The sequence below is a fragment of the Pelodiscus sinensis genome, chromosome 1, assembly GCF_052426305.1.
Source record: "Pelodiscus sinensis isolate ZL-2025 chromosome 1, ASM5242630v1, whole genome shotgun sequence".
Taxonomy (NCBI): domain Eukaryota; kingdom Metazoa; phylum Chordata; order Testudines; family Trionychidae; genus Pelodiscus; species Pelodiscus sinensis.
Genome location: NC_143052.1, coordinates 206734568 through 206752672, shown reverse-complemented (window position 1 = coordinate 206752672; position 18105 = coordinate 206734568). Strand labels below are relative to the sequence as shown.

General features: G+C 39.0%; 1 protein-coding gene across 4 annotated transcripts in view; it reads left to right on the top strand.

Annotated features, from left to right (window-relative positions):
• Positions 1–17711, top strand: part of IL1RAPL1 (interleukin 1 receptor accessory protein like 1) — a 1174742-nt gene extending 1157031 nt beyond the window's left edge. For all 4 annotated transcript variants that reach the window (XM_075913279.2, XM_089774688.1, XM_089774689.1 and 1 more), the window contains 2 exons: positions 11345–11515; positions 12835–17711. In XM_075913279.2, the coding sequence (XP_075769394.1) occupies positions 11345–11515; positions 12835–13553 (890 nt within the window). In that variant the 3' untranslated portion in view covers positions 13554–17711. The remainder of the gene's footprint in view (positions 1–11344; positions 11516–12834) is intronic.
• Positions 17712–18105: the final 394 nt, after the last annotated feature.

Below are 18105 nucleotides of genomic sequence, written 5' to 3'. Positions count from 1 at the left end.
CCATTTCCTTCAACCTTAAACATTTTGCTTCTAGGCATTTTTGAAAAGTTAGATTCAAGGTGCTGCCTCCTTTCTAAGATTTAGTCCAGTGGTTAGGTTACTCACCTAGGATGTGGAAAACTCAGGTTCAATTCCATTCTCTGCATGATGGGGAGAAAGGATTTGAATATGGGTCCTAAATACTATAGAATATGGCATGTTCTGATGTGGAACTCTCTCTGCTGAAGTTGTTCCACTTTGGATAAATAGTTGGTCCCTGGCACAAGGACATGAATTTGGGTCTCCCATCTCCTTGGGGAGTATTGTAAGCAGCTGGCTACAGACATGCTTTCACTTTCTTTCTGTTGCCCAAGGACTATTTAATTATTTATACAAAAATGATGTCAACAGAGTAAACTAGAGAAAATCCCATCCTATGCTACCCACCTGTAACCAAAAAAGTAAAGTGAACTTTGCCCTTCCCAGGCTGCTTTCCAGTTCACTGGTTGTATTAGCCTGTGAATTCATCCACAGAATAATGCAGTCAATATTTTTCCTCATGTTTAGTCTCTGCTGATCTTTCAGATAGCTTATGGTGCAACTTCCTTCTTTGTATACTTCATAGTAATATTCCTTTTGTAGTTTTTGTATTAGACTTGCAAACATTTTGCAGCAATAGAGAGAATAGTTAATATCACTATCTTTTAAATCTCATAATATTTTTAGAACTCTAAAAATCTTATAAGAGTGTTTCAGTTTTCATATAAGTCTTCTAAGATTCTGATGTATCTAATGTTTTATTTCGGTTTTCATAAAAGTCCTCTAAGATTCTGATGTATCTACTGTTTTATTTAACAAGTAGTAAACCTTCAGAAGTTGAATTTAATTTAAATTTTTACTCTTAATGAGTGCTACTGAGAGTGCAACTAAACATTTTTTCTAATGTAATTAAGAATATGAAATTAGAATAAAGCTCAGCAAAAGTTCGACCATTAATAATAGATTACTCAGTTTGGTTTTGTTAATTAAATAATACTCTATCTGGGGTATCTATCAGTGCCATATTTGAGTTTTGACAATTGAAAGTCAGCAAAAATATATATAAAACTTTTATGCTTGAAATAATGGCACTGTATTTTAATCTTTTTTCTTGTGCTCGATTTTTACCCACTCTTAATTATTATCTATTTTTAGACAGTATCAACAGTGTCATAAAATCAGATTTTTAAGGAAAAGATTTATACTGATATTCATGAAAAATATCCTCGAATCACTGACATATACTAATTTATCATGAGATTTAGGTTTCTAAAATTCAAAAAGAGTTAATGAATTGATTTGAATGTAGCACAAAATTAACTAAATTAAAACTCATTACTGAACTGGTTCCATATAAATGTTGGTAGTTGGGGTAAGTTGTAACAAGGCCATTGGCCAGCTGAGAACAAAGTTCAAATCCAAACCCCAGTCACTATTGAATGAGTTTGAAAATCTTAATGTATCCCAAATGTTGCCTATTACAAATCTACCTGATAAATTAACAGGATTGTCTTTGTTCAAAAAGAACAAGCAGCTGAGCTGCTATATCTAGACAATTTTCCATATTAAATTCTTGCACTATGGCTAAAACAGTACTAATGGTTCCTTACTTTCATGAATACTAAAACTGATTCACTATTATTAAATGAACAATGAGTTTTATTTTTATATAAACTTTGAATAAATGTTAGGGAAAGAAAACATTTTACAATTTTGAAAAGATTTGTGGCAACTTTTAGATTCATTGACTGCTCATGCAGTTAATCAAACATTTTAATTCCACTTTTCACTTTGTTGAGGGAGATGAAAAATATTGCCTGAAATACATTAGTTTTATAAAAAATTATGACATCCACTCAAATTAGAACTTGTTAATATTGTTTTGAAATGGCTAAAATCTTTGGGAAAATTCAAAATCTCTCGATACCTATTTTAATAATTTCTTATTGAACAAGGGTAATTAAGAAACAGGAATGCTTGCTGTATCAAATTGCCTTCGAATCTATATGGCATTGATGGATCTGTTGTCTTGCTTCTATTTCTTTTTTTTGAAAGCCTAGTTATTTCTGAATCTATGCTATGCTGAAATGTGCTTTGGGGAAGGAGGAGAATTAGTTATCCATCAAGTTTTCCATTGATCTAGAAATGGAATGTCTGCTAAAGTCAGAAGTGGTTTGCTGGCTACATTTAACAGCAAAGGAATCTGCATGTGATCTGCTCTATTCAGTCTAATAGAGGTTTCTGCAGTCAATATTAATTACTCCATGGGACTTCAGGGGGCATGAGACAGATTAAAAGCCTAACTAGCTGTAAGATTCATTAAAAGTAAGCTCTGGACCTAGCAACACTAGTTGTGACATTTGTTGGATTTTCTATGTTTACTGCCTTGTGGCTAAGTACATTGCATCAGACACACAGCAGAATTTGTAGTCTTCTGGAAAGGGAGTTACCACAAGTGACTCACATATATTCCATGAAATGATCTCTCTCAATACTTTGCTCCATAAATGCAATTCTTTTGGCCTGATTCAGCAAAAGTAGCTCCAGCCCAAGTCCTCTAAGGGGGGTGAATGGTGGCCAACTTATCCATAGGTAACACTTTCCAAATAGAGTAACTTATCCATAGGTAGCACTTTCCAAATAGAGTAACTTATCCATAAGTAGCACTTTCACATTTTGCTGTGGGAAAAGTGTAAGACAACTTTTGCACATTGTCTCACATCCTTCTGCATGTACAGTTGCTGAAAGAGAATGCCTACAGTTGCATGTTTACATGATCCATAGCCATTTATTATGGGGCATAATAGATGCAAAAGATGCATAATGTTTTTATCTTGTTTTATGAATCTGGTCACAATGATCCATTTAAATGAATGCTGCCCAGGTGGGCTTTGCCCCTTGGAATCTGAAACAGCATTTGTGACACAGGATAAGAAGCTGGTATAGTTGCCAATGATTAGTGACTTTGGGAGACTATGGGGATGTTAAAATGACCACTATTGGAAATGAAGATGATGTAGAAAGTGTACCCTGGATGGAATGACCAATTTAAAATAATTAGGATGAACTTCTGACTCCACTGAAGTCAATTGCAAAACTCCCATTAACTTCACCGGAGCCAACATTTTACCCTTAATATCTTACCTTGCTCTGCCAGTTTAGATAATGCTAGGAAATCTGCAGCTCATTGGGCCTCCTCAACATCAGGGAATGTAGAAATGGTACCTAGAGATTGACCTTTATGTTTCACTGTCACAGAGTGCAGGGATACAAGCTGTTTTGTATTGACTGAGACCTCTGAGGAGACATTTTGAGCCCCCATAAGAAAATTATGCATACTCTATCTCAGGTGTGGTCTATAAACAGCCCACAGACTGGACACAGTTTGCCACAGATGCTTTATTTACCTGCACATCCATAGGTACAGTTGCTTGCTGCTCCTGTTGACCGCAGTACATTGTTCCTGGCCAGTGGAGCTACGGGAAGTGGTGGCTTAGCCCATGCTGCGTTCTGCAGCTCCTCTTGGCTGGGAATGGCAAACCACAGCCAATGGGATTTGTGAGTGGCTGTACCTGCAGATGTGCAGGTAAATAAAGCATCTGGCTGCCAGCCAGAGGCTAATTCAGGCAAACTGTGTCCAAGATGTTTATTGATCACACCTGAGATACAGTATGCATAATTTTCTTATGGGGGCTCAAACTGTCTCCACAGAGGTCTCAGTCAACACAAAGCTGCTTGTATCTAAAATGTCTGGCATCCCACTGGGAGCTAACCCTGGTGAATCACATTCAGTCCCTGGGCCACTTAGGCTATGTCTAGACTGCAGGCTTCTTTCGAAAGAGCCTCTTTCGAAAGCATCTTTCGAAAGAGCCTCTTTCGAAAGATCGCGTCTAGACTGCAGGCGGATCTTTCGAAAGAGAAATCCGCTTTTTCGAAAGAGAGCACCCAGCGAGTCTGGATGCTCTCTTTCGAAGACGGCCTCTTTACATTGAAGAATGCCTTCTTTCGAAAGAGGAACTTTCAAAAGAAGGCGTTCTTCCTCGTAAATTGAGGTTTACCGCCATCGAAAGAAAAGCCACGTTCTTTCGAAATAATTTCGAAAGAACGCGGCTTGAGTCTGGACGCAGGGGAAGTTTTTTCGGGAAAAGGCTACTTTTCCCGAAAAAACCCCTGAGTCTGGACACGGCCTTCGTGTCCACCCCTGCTGTATCTGAAGTTCTAGACCCATTCCTTGCTGAGCCCCTCATGGTTGATCTAATGAAAATATTCCTGTTCTTCTCTCCCCATCCCTGTGGCAAGGCAGAGTGGTTGAGGGAGGCTAAGAAGGAGAAAGCTATACAATCAACCTGTGCATTGAAGCTGGGACCTCAGTTCCATAGTGATGCTGGGGTTGGGGGAGGGGGAGAGAGCAAACTGGTTGAGACTAGTCTTGCTGCCAACTTTATTTTTTCAGTTGTTTCAAATGAGTCATGTAATAAACAGTTCACAAAAATGTGCATAGAAGAAATCATTTCCCCCGCTATGGCTACATGTTTACAATGTGCAAAAGGCTGTTGTATGGTGTCATATGTCATGCTGAATTGTGTCAGTCGAATTACTTCACATAACATAATGTGACTGAGAAACCCAACTTGATACAGTGCAAGGTTTGCTACCCCAATAAACAGCTACAAAGAGCAAAGAGCAGTCTTCAGCTAGTTAAAGGAAACTTGAGTTCTCACAAACAACTGTGATATTTAGCATTTGCTTTTAATCATTACAAACAAAAAAGATTCAGATTAAGTCTTCATCTTCCTTGTCTTTGTGTGGTAATTAGCAGGTGTTTTTCCAGCTAAGCGTGGGAGGAAGCAGGCAGTGAATGACTATGATTCAGTTTATCACTAATGCATGCAATCTTCACGAAAACAAATCTTTGAAATGGCATAATCTATACTTAAAGCCAAAGTGCAAGCAACAATCAATCACATTTTCATCCTGAAGATGCACTGATAGCAGCTTTAATAGCACTTCTTATGCTAATGAGAGCAAATTAGTAAATTCTCATTTCAAAGAGGAAATTGTGTTGTATTGTTACTTTTGGCTGTGTGTTTTTGGTTTTGGTTTGCATGTGCTGAATTTGTTTGAACTGATTTGGAACCCAAGTGAGGGATGTTGAGGTATAGGAAGGTGATTTCCATGATGGCAAGGATGATGTTCTGAGGAAGACTGTTAGGCTATGTTTATATTGGCATAATCTTGCGCAAATACTCTTTAACGCAAGAGTTCTTGCGTTAAAGTATTTGCACAAGAGAGCGTCTACACTGGCATGTGCCTTTGCGCAAGAGACGTGCTTTTGCACAAGAGGATCCATGAAAGTGTAGGTGCTTCTTGCGCAAGAAAGCTCCGATGGCCATTTTAGCCATCAGGCTTTCTTGCGCAATAAATTCATGTTGCCTGTCTACACTGACCTCTTGCGCAAGAACAATTGTGCAAGAGGGCATATTCTTGAGCGGGAGCATCATAGTTCTTGTGCAAGAAGCACTGATTTCACACATTAGAATATCAGTGTTCTTGGGCAAGAACTCGTGGCCAGTGTAGACAGGCAGCATGTTTTTGCGCAAAATCATGCCAATGTAGACACAGCCTTAAAGTTTCTAGAGGAAGGTGGTTGTTTACTAGAGTGAATGGCCCCTTTGTAGCTTGAGGATTGTATGCATGAGTCTCAGTATTCTTTCAGTAAGAGGTCCCTGGCCAACCATGGTGGGTCTGTTTCGAGTCCCTTTTTTCTGTATCTTGGGAAGCATGTAGAAGTTCCCTGGGTGGATTTGTGAGATGTGAGTTTGCAGAGTTTCTCTTGGTGTTGTTTGTGGAAGGATTTGATTATACTCTTAAATGCCTGGGTGAGTTGCAGTCTGAGGTCTTCTCTGAGTTCTTTATAAAAGATGTTCTCAGAGAACCTCATTGTTTTGTTCCCTGAAATTCAGGGACTTTACTGTTATGGGCTGAGAGGCAGAGAGATGTTTGGGTTTTTTTTGGAATGTCAGAGTCAGTCTTTTCCCCCCTAATATAATCAATGTAATGATCACGAGTGTGGTGTTGGGAGTGCAGTCAGCTTTTCGTCCTATGACTGTTGGTGGGGAGATGGCAGTTGTGACCCAATTGTCCTACACATATATGTTACAATATATCATGGACCTCATCCAATGCACTAAATGCTGGAACAACAATTATATGGGTGAAGTAAACAATCATGATTCTCTAACATGAACTCACATTAAAATGATAAAAGATAAAACTGTCATATCAATCAGCAAACTCTTTTAACAATATGATCCCTCAATTATTTCTTATAATGCATGACCTAGAGAAATTAGTGCATTCAGATAGCCAGTTATGGAATTTTAAAGACCAGAATCATGCTCAAGCAAGTATCATTATTGTTGCTTCTTGTAATGCTATATAGCACTTTTCACTCAAATGCCTTATTTAAAAAAAATGTAAAATTACCAGTTTCACATTGCTAGGTATGTTAATTTTCCAATAATTTCTTTATTTTATTGCTGATTAATAATATAAGATATATACCCTGTTTTGGTGTAATCAAAGGCTTTCTCCTCTATAATCAGCCTCTACCTCTTACCTCATTCATTTAGTGAAGTCACAAGCCATTGCTTTGTGACATGAGACTTGTTTCTGTCTTGATGAATTTTGATATGCCAAATGCTGCAGTGAAGCATGACTGAAGGAATTTGCCAGGAAGAAAGTATTAATAGTTCAGGGAGATCTCCTGGTCTGTTGTACACTTACAAACACGCATCCTTGATAATTGACTCCAATATGAAAGAAAATGCAGCTCAGGTATAACAGGATTTGATAAAATGTTATACAGGCAGTCCCCGGGTTACGTACAAGATAGGGACTGTAGGTTTGTTCTTAAGTTGAATTTGTATGTAAGTCGGAACTGGTACATATTGTAGGGGAAACTCTAGCCAAACATTTCTCCAGAGCTCAGTATTATTCTCCCACACCTCACTTCCCTCAGTCCTTTATTCTCAAGCTGAGGTGTCTGCTGAGAAAAGCCGCTCCGTGTCTCCCTAGTCTGCTGGGGGGGGGGGGGGCGCTAGCGTCGCGTCTCCCTGGTCTGCTGGGGGGAAGCAGCTAGTGCGGGGTTGCCTCACCCCGTTTGTAAGTAGGGATCTGATGTAAATCGGATCCATGTAACCCGGGGACTGCCTGTATTTGTAAAGTTGCTTGCCTGGCTATAGTATAAAAAATATTGTGTGAATTTTGGAGTATACAATGTACAGTTCACAGAGCAAGGAGAGTAGAACAATTTGTGAAATTACATGTATTCATCTGATTAAGTGTGTTTTACCCACAAAAGCTTATATGTTTTTTTTAAGTCTCTGTATTGCTCTTTGTTTAAGTTACAGACATAAAGGTAGCCCCCTATGTCATTTTGTATGAACAGGCAGCACTAGGCCTTCATTCTGCATGCTTTTTAAAACAGGAGCTCTTAAAATGTAAAAAGGGGTAAAGTGAGGGAGGGATTTATTGTTAGTAAATTGCAGAATTCAGCGTTGAATGAATATAACATTACTTATGGCACACAGTAGCATATTCAATCAGGCCTCCTTTACAAGCAATTGATATTCTTTATAGCTTGTGCATAATACTGTCTAGAGAATTAAAGGATGTTAACATTTCATTACTCCTGGCATTGATTTTTCTCTACTTTCTTCACAACAAAAATCAAAATGTGACCTCTTATTCCACTGAATTAGTTCCAGAGCACTTGGCATTATTGACCTCTTAATGAAAATTAATGATGGCTTCTTTCATTCAGTCTTACAAGTAAGCACAGAAAGCAAATTTCTGAAAGAGGTGCTTTTTTCCCCTGAGATTGAAATGAAAGAGCACCATATTAAATTGAAAAATCTACATTAAGACAGCATCAATTGGGCAAATTTAAACACCCAAAAGTCAGGAAATCCATCATATTTTAATTGAGTTCAACTGGGCCCAATGCTACAGAAAGGTAACCATATTTAGTAGCTTTATTTGTGGTGTTGAGGCTGTTCCCCACTGTGGCACTTCAAGTGCAGAAAGTGGGGGCCTTTAAGAGACTTTAAAAATACCTTGCTTCTAGACCAGTGGTCTCCAACCTTTTTACACCCAAGATCACTTTTTAAATGTCAGGACAAGCCAAGATCTACCCCATCCCTTCCCCAAGACCCCACCCATTCCTTGAGGCCCCACCCTCTGTGTTCCCCTCCTCTCCATCACTTGCTATCCCCAGCCCTTATACACTCTGAAGGTACAGCTATACTGCCGCTTTTTTTCAATCCTTCTGTTGGAACAAAGTATACAGGGGCTGCTGAAAGAGCGTGTTTGCTCTTTTTCTAAAAAAAGTGGAAGAACAAATGTATCCCTAGACACAGAAGAGTTTTTCGGTATCCCAGAAAAACTCTTGTAGTCTAACCGTACTCTCACTGGGTTGAGTCAGGAGATGTCGGCTCTTGGGTGGGAATGAGGGATTTGGGTGTGGGAAGGGGTGAGAGATGCAAGTTCTGGGAGGGAATTTGGATGCAGGAGGATGTGGAGAAGGGGATGCTGGCTTGGGGAGGGCTTCAGTTTGGGGACTGTTGGGGTCAGGTAGAGGGTTGGGGTGCTGAGCAAGCCACAGGCTTGTGGATGTGAGGGTGCAGGAGTTTGGGCTGGGGCATGTTAGGGCCTCAGGGCAGGGAGGTTGGGAGTATGATGGGCTCAGGACACAGATTTGTGGTGCGTGGATGGTGCAGGGGTGTTGTGGCAGAAGACTGAGGATGTGGGGGTGCAGGAGCTTGGGGATGTGAGATGCTCAGGAGAGGGACTTCCAGTTTATGATAGGCTCAGATTTGGGGTCATAGGGCATGCATGAGTGTTATGATGCTGCGGCCAGATGGAGGTTTGGGCCCAATTGGGTGCTTGTTGACCAGGCTTCATTTTAAAATAAAATATTATGTCAAACACAAAAAGTTTCAGAATTGTCTTTATTTATGAGAAGGGCAGGGAACCTGTTTTAAGTCAGGGGTCACTGACCCAGAGAAAAGTCAGTCTGGCCACACAAGTGAGATACAAAAAAACCCCCCTCCAAAACCACCCAAGCCTCACTAATGTGACCCCAACTGAGCTGGTATAGGCAGGGGGCAGGATGCTTGTGGGTGCAGGGACAGCAGACAGGGTGCTGGTGGCAGCTGGGGACAGGGTATTGGTGGGTGCTGGGGCAGGTGACAGGGTTCTAGTGGGTGCTGGGGCAGCAGACAGGCTGTCAGTGGGTGCAGGAGCAGGGTGCTGGTGGGGGCAGAGGACAAGGTTCTAGTGGGTGCTGGGGCAGAGGACAGGGTTCTGGGGGGTGCTGAGGCAGGTGGCAGTCTGTTGGTGGGTGCCTTCACAGGAAAGCAGCAGAAAAGTCCCCAGCACGTACTTCCTCCTGCCCCCCCCCCGCCCCGCCCCCCCACACACACATGCAGAAAGGTAGCAGGCAGAAGGAAGTCCCCAGCACATCACAGACCTGGCCTTTCAGGCACTGTGCTGGGTGTTTGGGGTAGGAGGGAGCAGCCTGCGCACTTCTGGAAATGCCAGAAGTGGCGCACAGCTGCAGGACTGACCCCCAACCCTGCAGGAAGCCAGAGCTATCTCCATTGTCTTGAGGGTGGGGGGAAATAAGAGGGGCCGAATGCCTCGCAATTGACTGGGTGAGCCCTCCCAATCAACCAGTCAATCATGATCAACAGGTTGGTGATCACAGCTCTAGAAGCTTCTGTTTTAAAAACTCCACAAGGTCATAGATTCCCTGAACTTGGGATTTATTCTGCCGTCTCTCAAGTGAAAAAAAAACAAACAAAAATCTTTCTTCCTGAACTCAGAAAGATTCACTTGAGAACTTCTCTCAGAGGGGTACCCAGGTTTTTTTCCTTACAAGAGAGAGAGAAAAAAAATTGTAATCTCTAATATCAGACATCTCAGTCTTAGGCATGCATACACAGACATCTTATTATCTTCCAGGACACAAGAATCAAATCATAGTTTTAAAAAGGTGGTTTTATTAACAAAACAAAAAGATGTACTTGGTAAATCATATTTGGGTTCTAGGTGTTATAGAGCAACTGAGAAAAATCATTAAAACACAAAGAATTGCTTCCCTGGTATTCAGCTTTAGTTACAGCATAGGGGCTGAGTGCAGGGCAACTCAGCACAGAGGAACTTAACCAAACAACAGAACAAAAAAACCTGATCATATCTAAATAAACATTCCCTGTCTACTTACATTTGTTGCTTCAAGGTTTTGTTCTCCTAGACATGGTTATTATTGAGTATCAGAGAGGTAGCCGTGTTAGTCTGAATCTGCCAAAGCGGCGAGGAGTCCTGTGGCACCTTATAGACTAACCGAAGGGGAAATTTCCACTACATGCATCTGACAAAGTGGGACTTTGCCCACGAAAGCTTATGCTCCAACACTTCGGTTAGTCTATAAGGTGCCACAGGACTCCTCGCCACTCATGTTTATTACTCATTCCATGTCTCTCACAGCCCCTGTTGCTTCTCTCACACAAAGGAGATTGAAACAAGCAACCTGTTTTTCAATTCAAATCATAACACTTTCTTCCCATTGGCTTTCCTGGCTCCCTACCAACACTTTCTGGATTTTTTTTCAGGGATTTTCTGAGTTTAATCTTTTATAGGAAATACTCCCATCCATCACACATGTAAAGTCAATGAGACTATTCATATAGGTAAATTTACTCTTGTGTTTAAATCTTTTCAGCATTGGGATCTTAATTTGTTTATATTGTACATATTCAGTCACATCCTGACCTCCTGCCCACTTCATTCTGCATAGGGGAAACTGAGGTGGCACAGAGCAGCATTTACACTAAATGCTTCTAGGTCCATGGTCATATGTCCGTGGGTGCTAGATCAGTTACTTTAGGCAGAAGACTTAAACTAGATCAACAGTAAGGCATAAAATTGCTTTTGCGCAAAAGCATCCGTGGCCAGTCTAGATGCGATTTTGTGCAAGAAAGCCCCGATCACCATTTTAGCCATTGGGGCTTTTTTGTGCAAAACAGTTCTTCCCTGTCTACACTTTTCCCAAGCAGGAGCGTGAAAGTATTTGTGCAAGAAGCACAGATTTTGTACATTACAAAGTCAGTGCTCTTGTGCAAATTCAAGCGGCCAGTGTAGACAGCTGGCAAGTTTTTGCGCAAAATCTTGCTAGTCTAGATGCACCCAAAATGTATTATTGTCTGAATATCACGTCAAAATACTTCATTTTCCTTCTTTCTTTTTTTCTTTCTTTCTTTAGACAACAAAGATTATGATGCATATCTATCCTATACCAAAGTGGATCCAGACCAGTGGAATCAAGAAACTGGGGAAGAAGAACGATTTGCTCTTGAGATCCTACCAGATATGCTTGAAAAGCATTATGGATACAAGTTGTTCATACCAGACAGAGATTTGATTCCCACTGGAAGTAAGTTATATTCAGTCGTATGTGTGTTTCCCATATGAGGAATACAGAAATTACAAATCTTGAAACAATATGATAATACCCTCAGAATCTTGCCTCTGAGTTTTCTCTGTCCTTTTAAAAAAATATTTCATCTAATTTTTGGGATACATTTTTTAAATATTTGTTGGCTTGCCTCCATTCTATCTAAAATGTTGCTTATGTATTTGGCTGGGCATTATTTTCAATTAAGAAAGACATAGCAAGGAAAGCATGACAAGACCAGTATTTTGTAGGGCTGGATGAGGAACCTTTCTGTCTATGAATTAAATAGTGATGTCCTTATTCTGTTTTAACTCAGTCCATGCTTGGACAAATTCCCATAACCCTAAATGTGTGCTGAGTGAAATTAGAGTAAGGACTCAGAATTTAACCCTTTGTTTATTCCAGAAACTAAACACTAAACTAAAACAACAGTGATACTTTTAAGGAACACTATATGTGTTAGTACTAACAGCAGATAAGTTTTTGGTGTCCCTACTGGAATCATAGAATCACAGAATTATAGAATCATAGGATTGGAAGTTACCTCAGGAGGCCATCAAGTCCAACTCCTTGCTAAAAGCAGGACCAATCCCAACAGCAGGACCAATTTCACAGAGAAGAAAATTAGTTCATTAGTGCTTAATTTTGTTAATTTTACTACTTGTTCATGTTTCTTTTGCATAGTCCTGCCCAATTTTATTATTGCTTTTGTAAGTAGTTGTAAAGTTCATCCATAGCTTCTATGAGGCCTTCAAACTGCTGCCATCTTATTGGATTATTTACTAAAAGATAGTAAAGAATTTTTCATCTTAAAAAGAAAAAAATAGACACATTAGCAACAAAATTGTTAAGATCTGCAATAACATGAACATTAATTCACAGGAGGCAACATTGTACATGCCAGGGAAAAAAAGACACAGAAACAAAGGGTGCAATCCTACAATATGCACTAAAGTAACTTGTGAATTCGTGGTGCATTGGCTCCTAAATCACATGGTCATTGTTCTGTTATGTCACAAAATGACTTTTTAAACAAAAGGATAATGCACAACCTTGCTCACATGCAGATGTTGGCCTTTATAGAAAAAATAACCAGTGCCCAAATATTCTGATGAATAGAAACCCATTCATATTGTGGTGGTGGAGGGTAATGGAGCTGAATGAACGTATGCAAATAATACTTTGCAGTGTTCAGCCAGCACTTTTCAGAGAAGAGAATTTAGCTCTTTTGTTTCTGCCAAGGTTTTTGAGTGAGTTGCTTGCTTCAACTGATCTTGAGCTACTGTCTTATTTTATAGCTTACATTGAAGATGTGGCAAGATGTGTAGACCAAAGCAAGCGTCTGATCATCGTCATGACTCCAAATTATGTGGTAAGGAGAGGCTGGAGCATCTTCGAACTGGAAACAAGACTTCGGAACATGTTAGTCACAGGAGAAATTAAAGTGATACTGATTGAATGCAGCGAACTCCGGGGAATTATGAACTACCAGGAGGTTGAGGCCCTGAAACATACCATCAAGCTTCTAACTGTCATTAAATGGCATGGACCAAAATGTAACAAGTTGAATTCTAAATTCTGGAAACGTTTACAGTACGAAATGCCTTTTAAGAGGATAGAACCCATCACACACGAGCAGGTTTTAGATGTCAGTGAGCAGGGGCCCTTTGGGGAACTGCAGACTGTCTCAGCAATTTCAATGGCTGCTGCCACCTCCACTGCTCTTGCCACTGCCCATCCAGATCTGCGCTCCACCTTTCATAATACGTATCATTCACAGATGCGCCAGAAACACTATTATCGAAGCTATGAATACGATGTACCTCCTACTGGCACCCTGCCTCTTACCTCAATGGGTAACCAGCATACCTACTGCAACATCCCTATGACACTTATCAATGGGCAGCGGCCGCAGACAAAAACTAACAGAGAGCAGAATCCAGATGAGGCTCATACAAACAGTGCAATACTGCCCCTCTTGCCACGGGAGACCAGTATATCAAGTGTCATATGGTGACAGAAATGCAAGGGGGGCCTCACCCCCTGGAATAGAAGCTAAGTGTGCAGTCTGGTGCCTGGAACTACATCCTCGACTGCTGCTGTTAAACATGCATTACAATCTATAAAATACGAGGAAAAACAGGGTCTTGTACATATGTTTTTGCAGTTTCTTTGTAGCATCAGTCTTCCTGTTTTACCCATGTCTCTTGCCATTCACATTTTTGACTTTGTTTTATACGTCATTGGAATTTGTATATTACCGTTTTTTTTTTTTTTAATGAAGAGACTGCTGTATAGATAGGAAATCTTTTTTGCTCCATTAGAATAGTTTTAGAATTTTTTTTAAACATTTCTTGGGAATGCTTGGTCGAAGCTATGTTAATATCAGAAGCACCATCCATTTTGTTGGCCTGCCTAGCCTGATACATGAAGGCCATGCCTGCTGCATTTCACCATTGTGAAGAACCTTTGTTCTTAGGAGGACCCCGCAAATCATTCTGAGCTCCAATTTCATTACTTATCCCATGACAACACTCTTTCCTCCCACCTCCCCTTACGACGGTCCCATGCTGGGTGACATTACAGACAGTCTGATCATCTAACATTTAACTCAGTAAATGTCAGACAACAAGATATACCCAATATGTATCAATTGCCTCACAGTAACCACTACAGAGTGTGTAGAAAGTAAAGTAGAGTTTGTTTTTGTTTTATGGATGAATTCAGTTGTACCCTTTTTATTTATATAAAACAACAATCCTAATTTGATCACTTATGGGATGGCGTGAATGTGTGAATGCATTTGTAGCTTTTTTTTTTCTTGCTTGTTTTTTTAAGTGTTTGACTTTTTTCTTTCCCCCCTTTTAAATTCTGCAAATGAGGTTATTTGCGATTGTCAAACAAAGAAGGTAATAATTTTTGAAGTGCAGTAAATCCTGCTGCGATTTACAATGATGGCTTCCAAACCAAAGGGGAGTAAAAGGATAGTATCAACTATGGTTTGTCACATTGTACTATAGAAAATGGATTTTTCTAAAAAGTAAGAACAAAACATTTCTCTCCAGCTGAGTATGGGTTCCCCTTTTTTTTAAATGTTCCAATCACTGTAATTACTGTTCAATGATATATTCACATTTCAGCATTTTTATATTTTGTTTTAGCTTGTTTACAATAAGTAAAATCTTATTAATTTCAAGATGATTTAAATGAGAACTCAGGTAGAAAAAAAGACATTATGAATACCAACGAACATCAATGTTATAAAAATAAACATTTATTTATACATACTTAATATTTAAATTAGATGTGGAAGTATTAAAAACCATTAAGTTTATTGAATAAACTAATAAACTAATTTGGTTTTTAATGCAGCATTCCATCTTTGAAGATTGCAGATTACCTGTGTGGCATTGCTCCCAGACAAATAAAAATTCACTGTTCAGGTATCTCTAGAACTAATGGATCTTACCCATGTTTACATTAAAATGATGCAAAGTTCACTTGCCATTTAAGAAAATGAAAAAAATGGAGTTAGACTTTTTTTCCTTTAAAAGGGCCAAATTCTCTGCTGGTGTAAATGGAACCAATGCAGTGCCCCAATGTACATCCACAAAGGATTGGCTCCCTTCCTTTTTTTTAATACCAAAAATATAACATGAACACCAAGACACAGCTTTGAGATTATTTCAGTAACTCATTATCTATTAAGGATTTTCATCCATGCTGACTGGTGTTGGCCAATATAATGGATGTTGTGTGATTTGTTCATTCTTACTATCATTATATTCAAAAAAATACAAGTTTTAATAGTTTGGTCTCATTAGTAAGATGTGATTGGTCAAAAATGTGAAACCTGCAGTTTGTGGGTGTCCGTGGGGGTAAGTCAATATTGACAATGTCTGAGGAATGACTCTTATATTGTAACAGTCAAGAATTCTCGGTATCTGCAAAATCACTTAAAGAAGCTTTGGGGTGTGCACTGATTTTTATTTGCTGAAAAATGTTTACTTCTCTGAGAAGTCACTTGGGTTCCTTTCTACAACCTGTTCTTTATTTCAGTTGTTTCCCCCTGGACATGTGCCAAATATCCACAAAACAGAAATGAAGCTGCCTGGGCAGATAAAATTTCAAGACAGCTTTACAAATTTGATTATTTCAGATTGTAAGATGGTTATTATTTATATGATATTAATCGATTCCTGTCAAGGATTGATGGCATTTAATTTCATTTGACTGGATTCTAAATTCCTCCAATTCCCAGAAAAAATAAAATATTGAATGCCCTTTCCCTTCATCCTTCCCTCTATATTTTTAAGATGAAAATTGGGATGTGGAATAAATATAGAGTGTAACAATCTGACTGCAGTCACATTCTAGGCATTGATAGGTGTTTCTTTAGCCACATTGGGAGTATTTTTTGTTGTTCTATTTTTAGTGTAGATTTAAGCACTTTGAATAGCATGATTCAGGGATTGATGGATACTATTTGATATTCACACTACTTAAGAAATTTTTTTCTTATTATGCTTTGTCATATTATGAAACAAAAACAAACAAATGAAAAAAGAAATACACGGAGAAGCTATCTATGGCTTAGAAACATTCCTCCCAGGTATTCCTCTTCTATAAACAGCTCTGTGTGAGAAACAGTGAAGGAAACTGTCATGTGTTCACGTGCTCTATGTTTGACAAAAGTTCTGTTAGAACACAAAATAAAAAGGAAAAAAATTGCCCTAGTGCTTAGGCTCCATCTTTTTTGGTTCAGATGTTCTACTTTTTTATCATAAAGTCTGAAGTGTGCATGCAATAGCCACGTTCAAGGGTTAGTCATTAAAAAAAGCACTTTACCTTTAAAAAGTGTAGTGTGGTGATTATACAAAACGTATTACTCCTGGTTAATCTGTCACAGATTTGAAGTGTGTGTGTATATAGACATATATGGAGTCTATGCACTCAAAGTGTCTAGATATGGTGCTTCCTTTTTATAAGGTTCTCTTATCAAGATACTCCATGATATAAAGTTAAGGGGCTTGATTCCCATGCCATGGAAACTCACCAATAACATCCCCATTATAACATAGAGATACAAACAGAAAGAGAGGACTGCACACATGCAGATGATTATTTTGAAGACAAATTATCTCTGGGCCTAATTCTTCTCTTAGCTACATCAGTGTAAATAAGGAATAACTCTCTTAATATTGATGAAGTAAAACCAGAGTAAAAGCTGGTTTAAGTGAGAGGAGAATCAGGAGAAGTAGATCAACAAAGAACTTGTATTTACAGCTCATGATGGGATAAATTCTAACCACCACAAAAGTCAGTGAAAAAATGTCAACTGATATTAGTAGGGACAGGACATCACCCAAGGAGTCCACCTCCTAAAACACGTTGGCATTTTCTTTCAGGGAGCTGGTTCTTGGGTTACATATATTTAGCATTAGAAGCAAAATTCTTGCATTTTCTATTATTACCTACCTTTTAAAAAGAAGCAGACATTACATAATGGCAGATAAACATATTCCAAATATTTAGAAAGACTGTCATACCCTTCTGATAAAAATTCACAAAGTTTTAGTTGAATCGTGTGTGTTATTGATCCATTTGCATTATAGACTGAGCAATGAAAATTTGGGGAAATAGGCCCGATGAGCAGGCTTCCCTTTTTTTTTCAAACTTAAAAAAATAATTGTGTCTACAAACCTCAGAAGAAACTTTATTGTGATGTAAGAATTGCACCAATAGAGCAGATACTAAGAAAAACCAAGGAGGGATGAGAAGGGAGAAATGTCAGCTTTTTTTTTAATTGGGTTACAGACATTCTCTGTTATAGAGTCCAGCCACAATTCAGTCCTACCTGCATTAACCAACTGGCATGTGTCACATCCCGCATTTGGATCAACAATGTCACAGATATAGCCCTGGTATCTGACACAACACTGAATGATTGTGCATTTGCTAGTAACCTAGTAGCATGCACAGTTGTTGGTGTATCATCCATAATTGTGTTTCATAGTGAGACAAAAGTGTGGTTTTGTAATCTTCCTCCATAACAGGATTAGTGAATGATCCAGAGCAATGATTTTCATTCTCATACTCTCTATACATAACTCAATATCATTTCTACCACTCTTCATAATTGAACTGGAGCTCTGTTTGACTAGAATTAGACAAACACAGGCAGTATCATAACACTTGGTATCTCCTGCATAATGCTTGCTTCAACTTTTATCTCTGCCACAGTGCTAGCTCTGGTATTAGTCATTGAGGGTACATCTAGACAGTGGGGCTATTTCAGGATACCAGAGGTATCCTTTAAACACACCTGTTATTTTGAAATATTTTTCAAAATAATGGGTGTGCTATTCTGGCATCCCTGTAACCCTTATTCCATGAGGGTTAAGGGATGTCTCAGAATAGGACATTATTTCAAAATTTGGCACTGTGTACACGCATCAGATTTCAAAATAATGTATTTTGAAATACAATAAAAATAAGATACGCAATTTGTGTAGCTCAAATCTTAATTAAAGTTTAGGGTGTTGTATAGATGCAACCTCAGTGGAGAA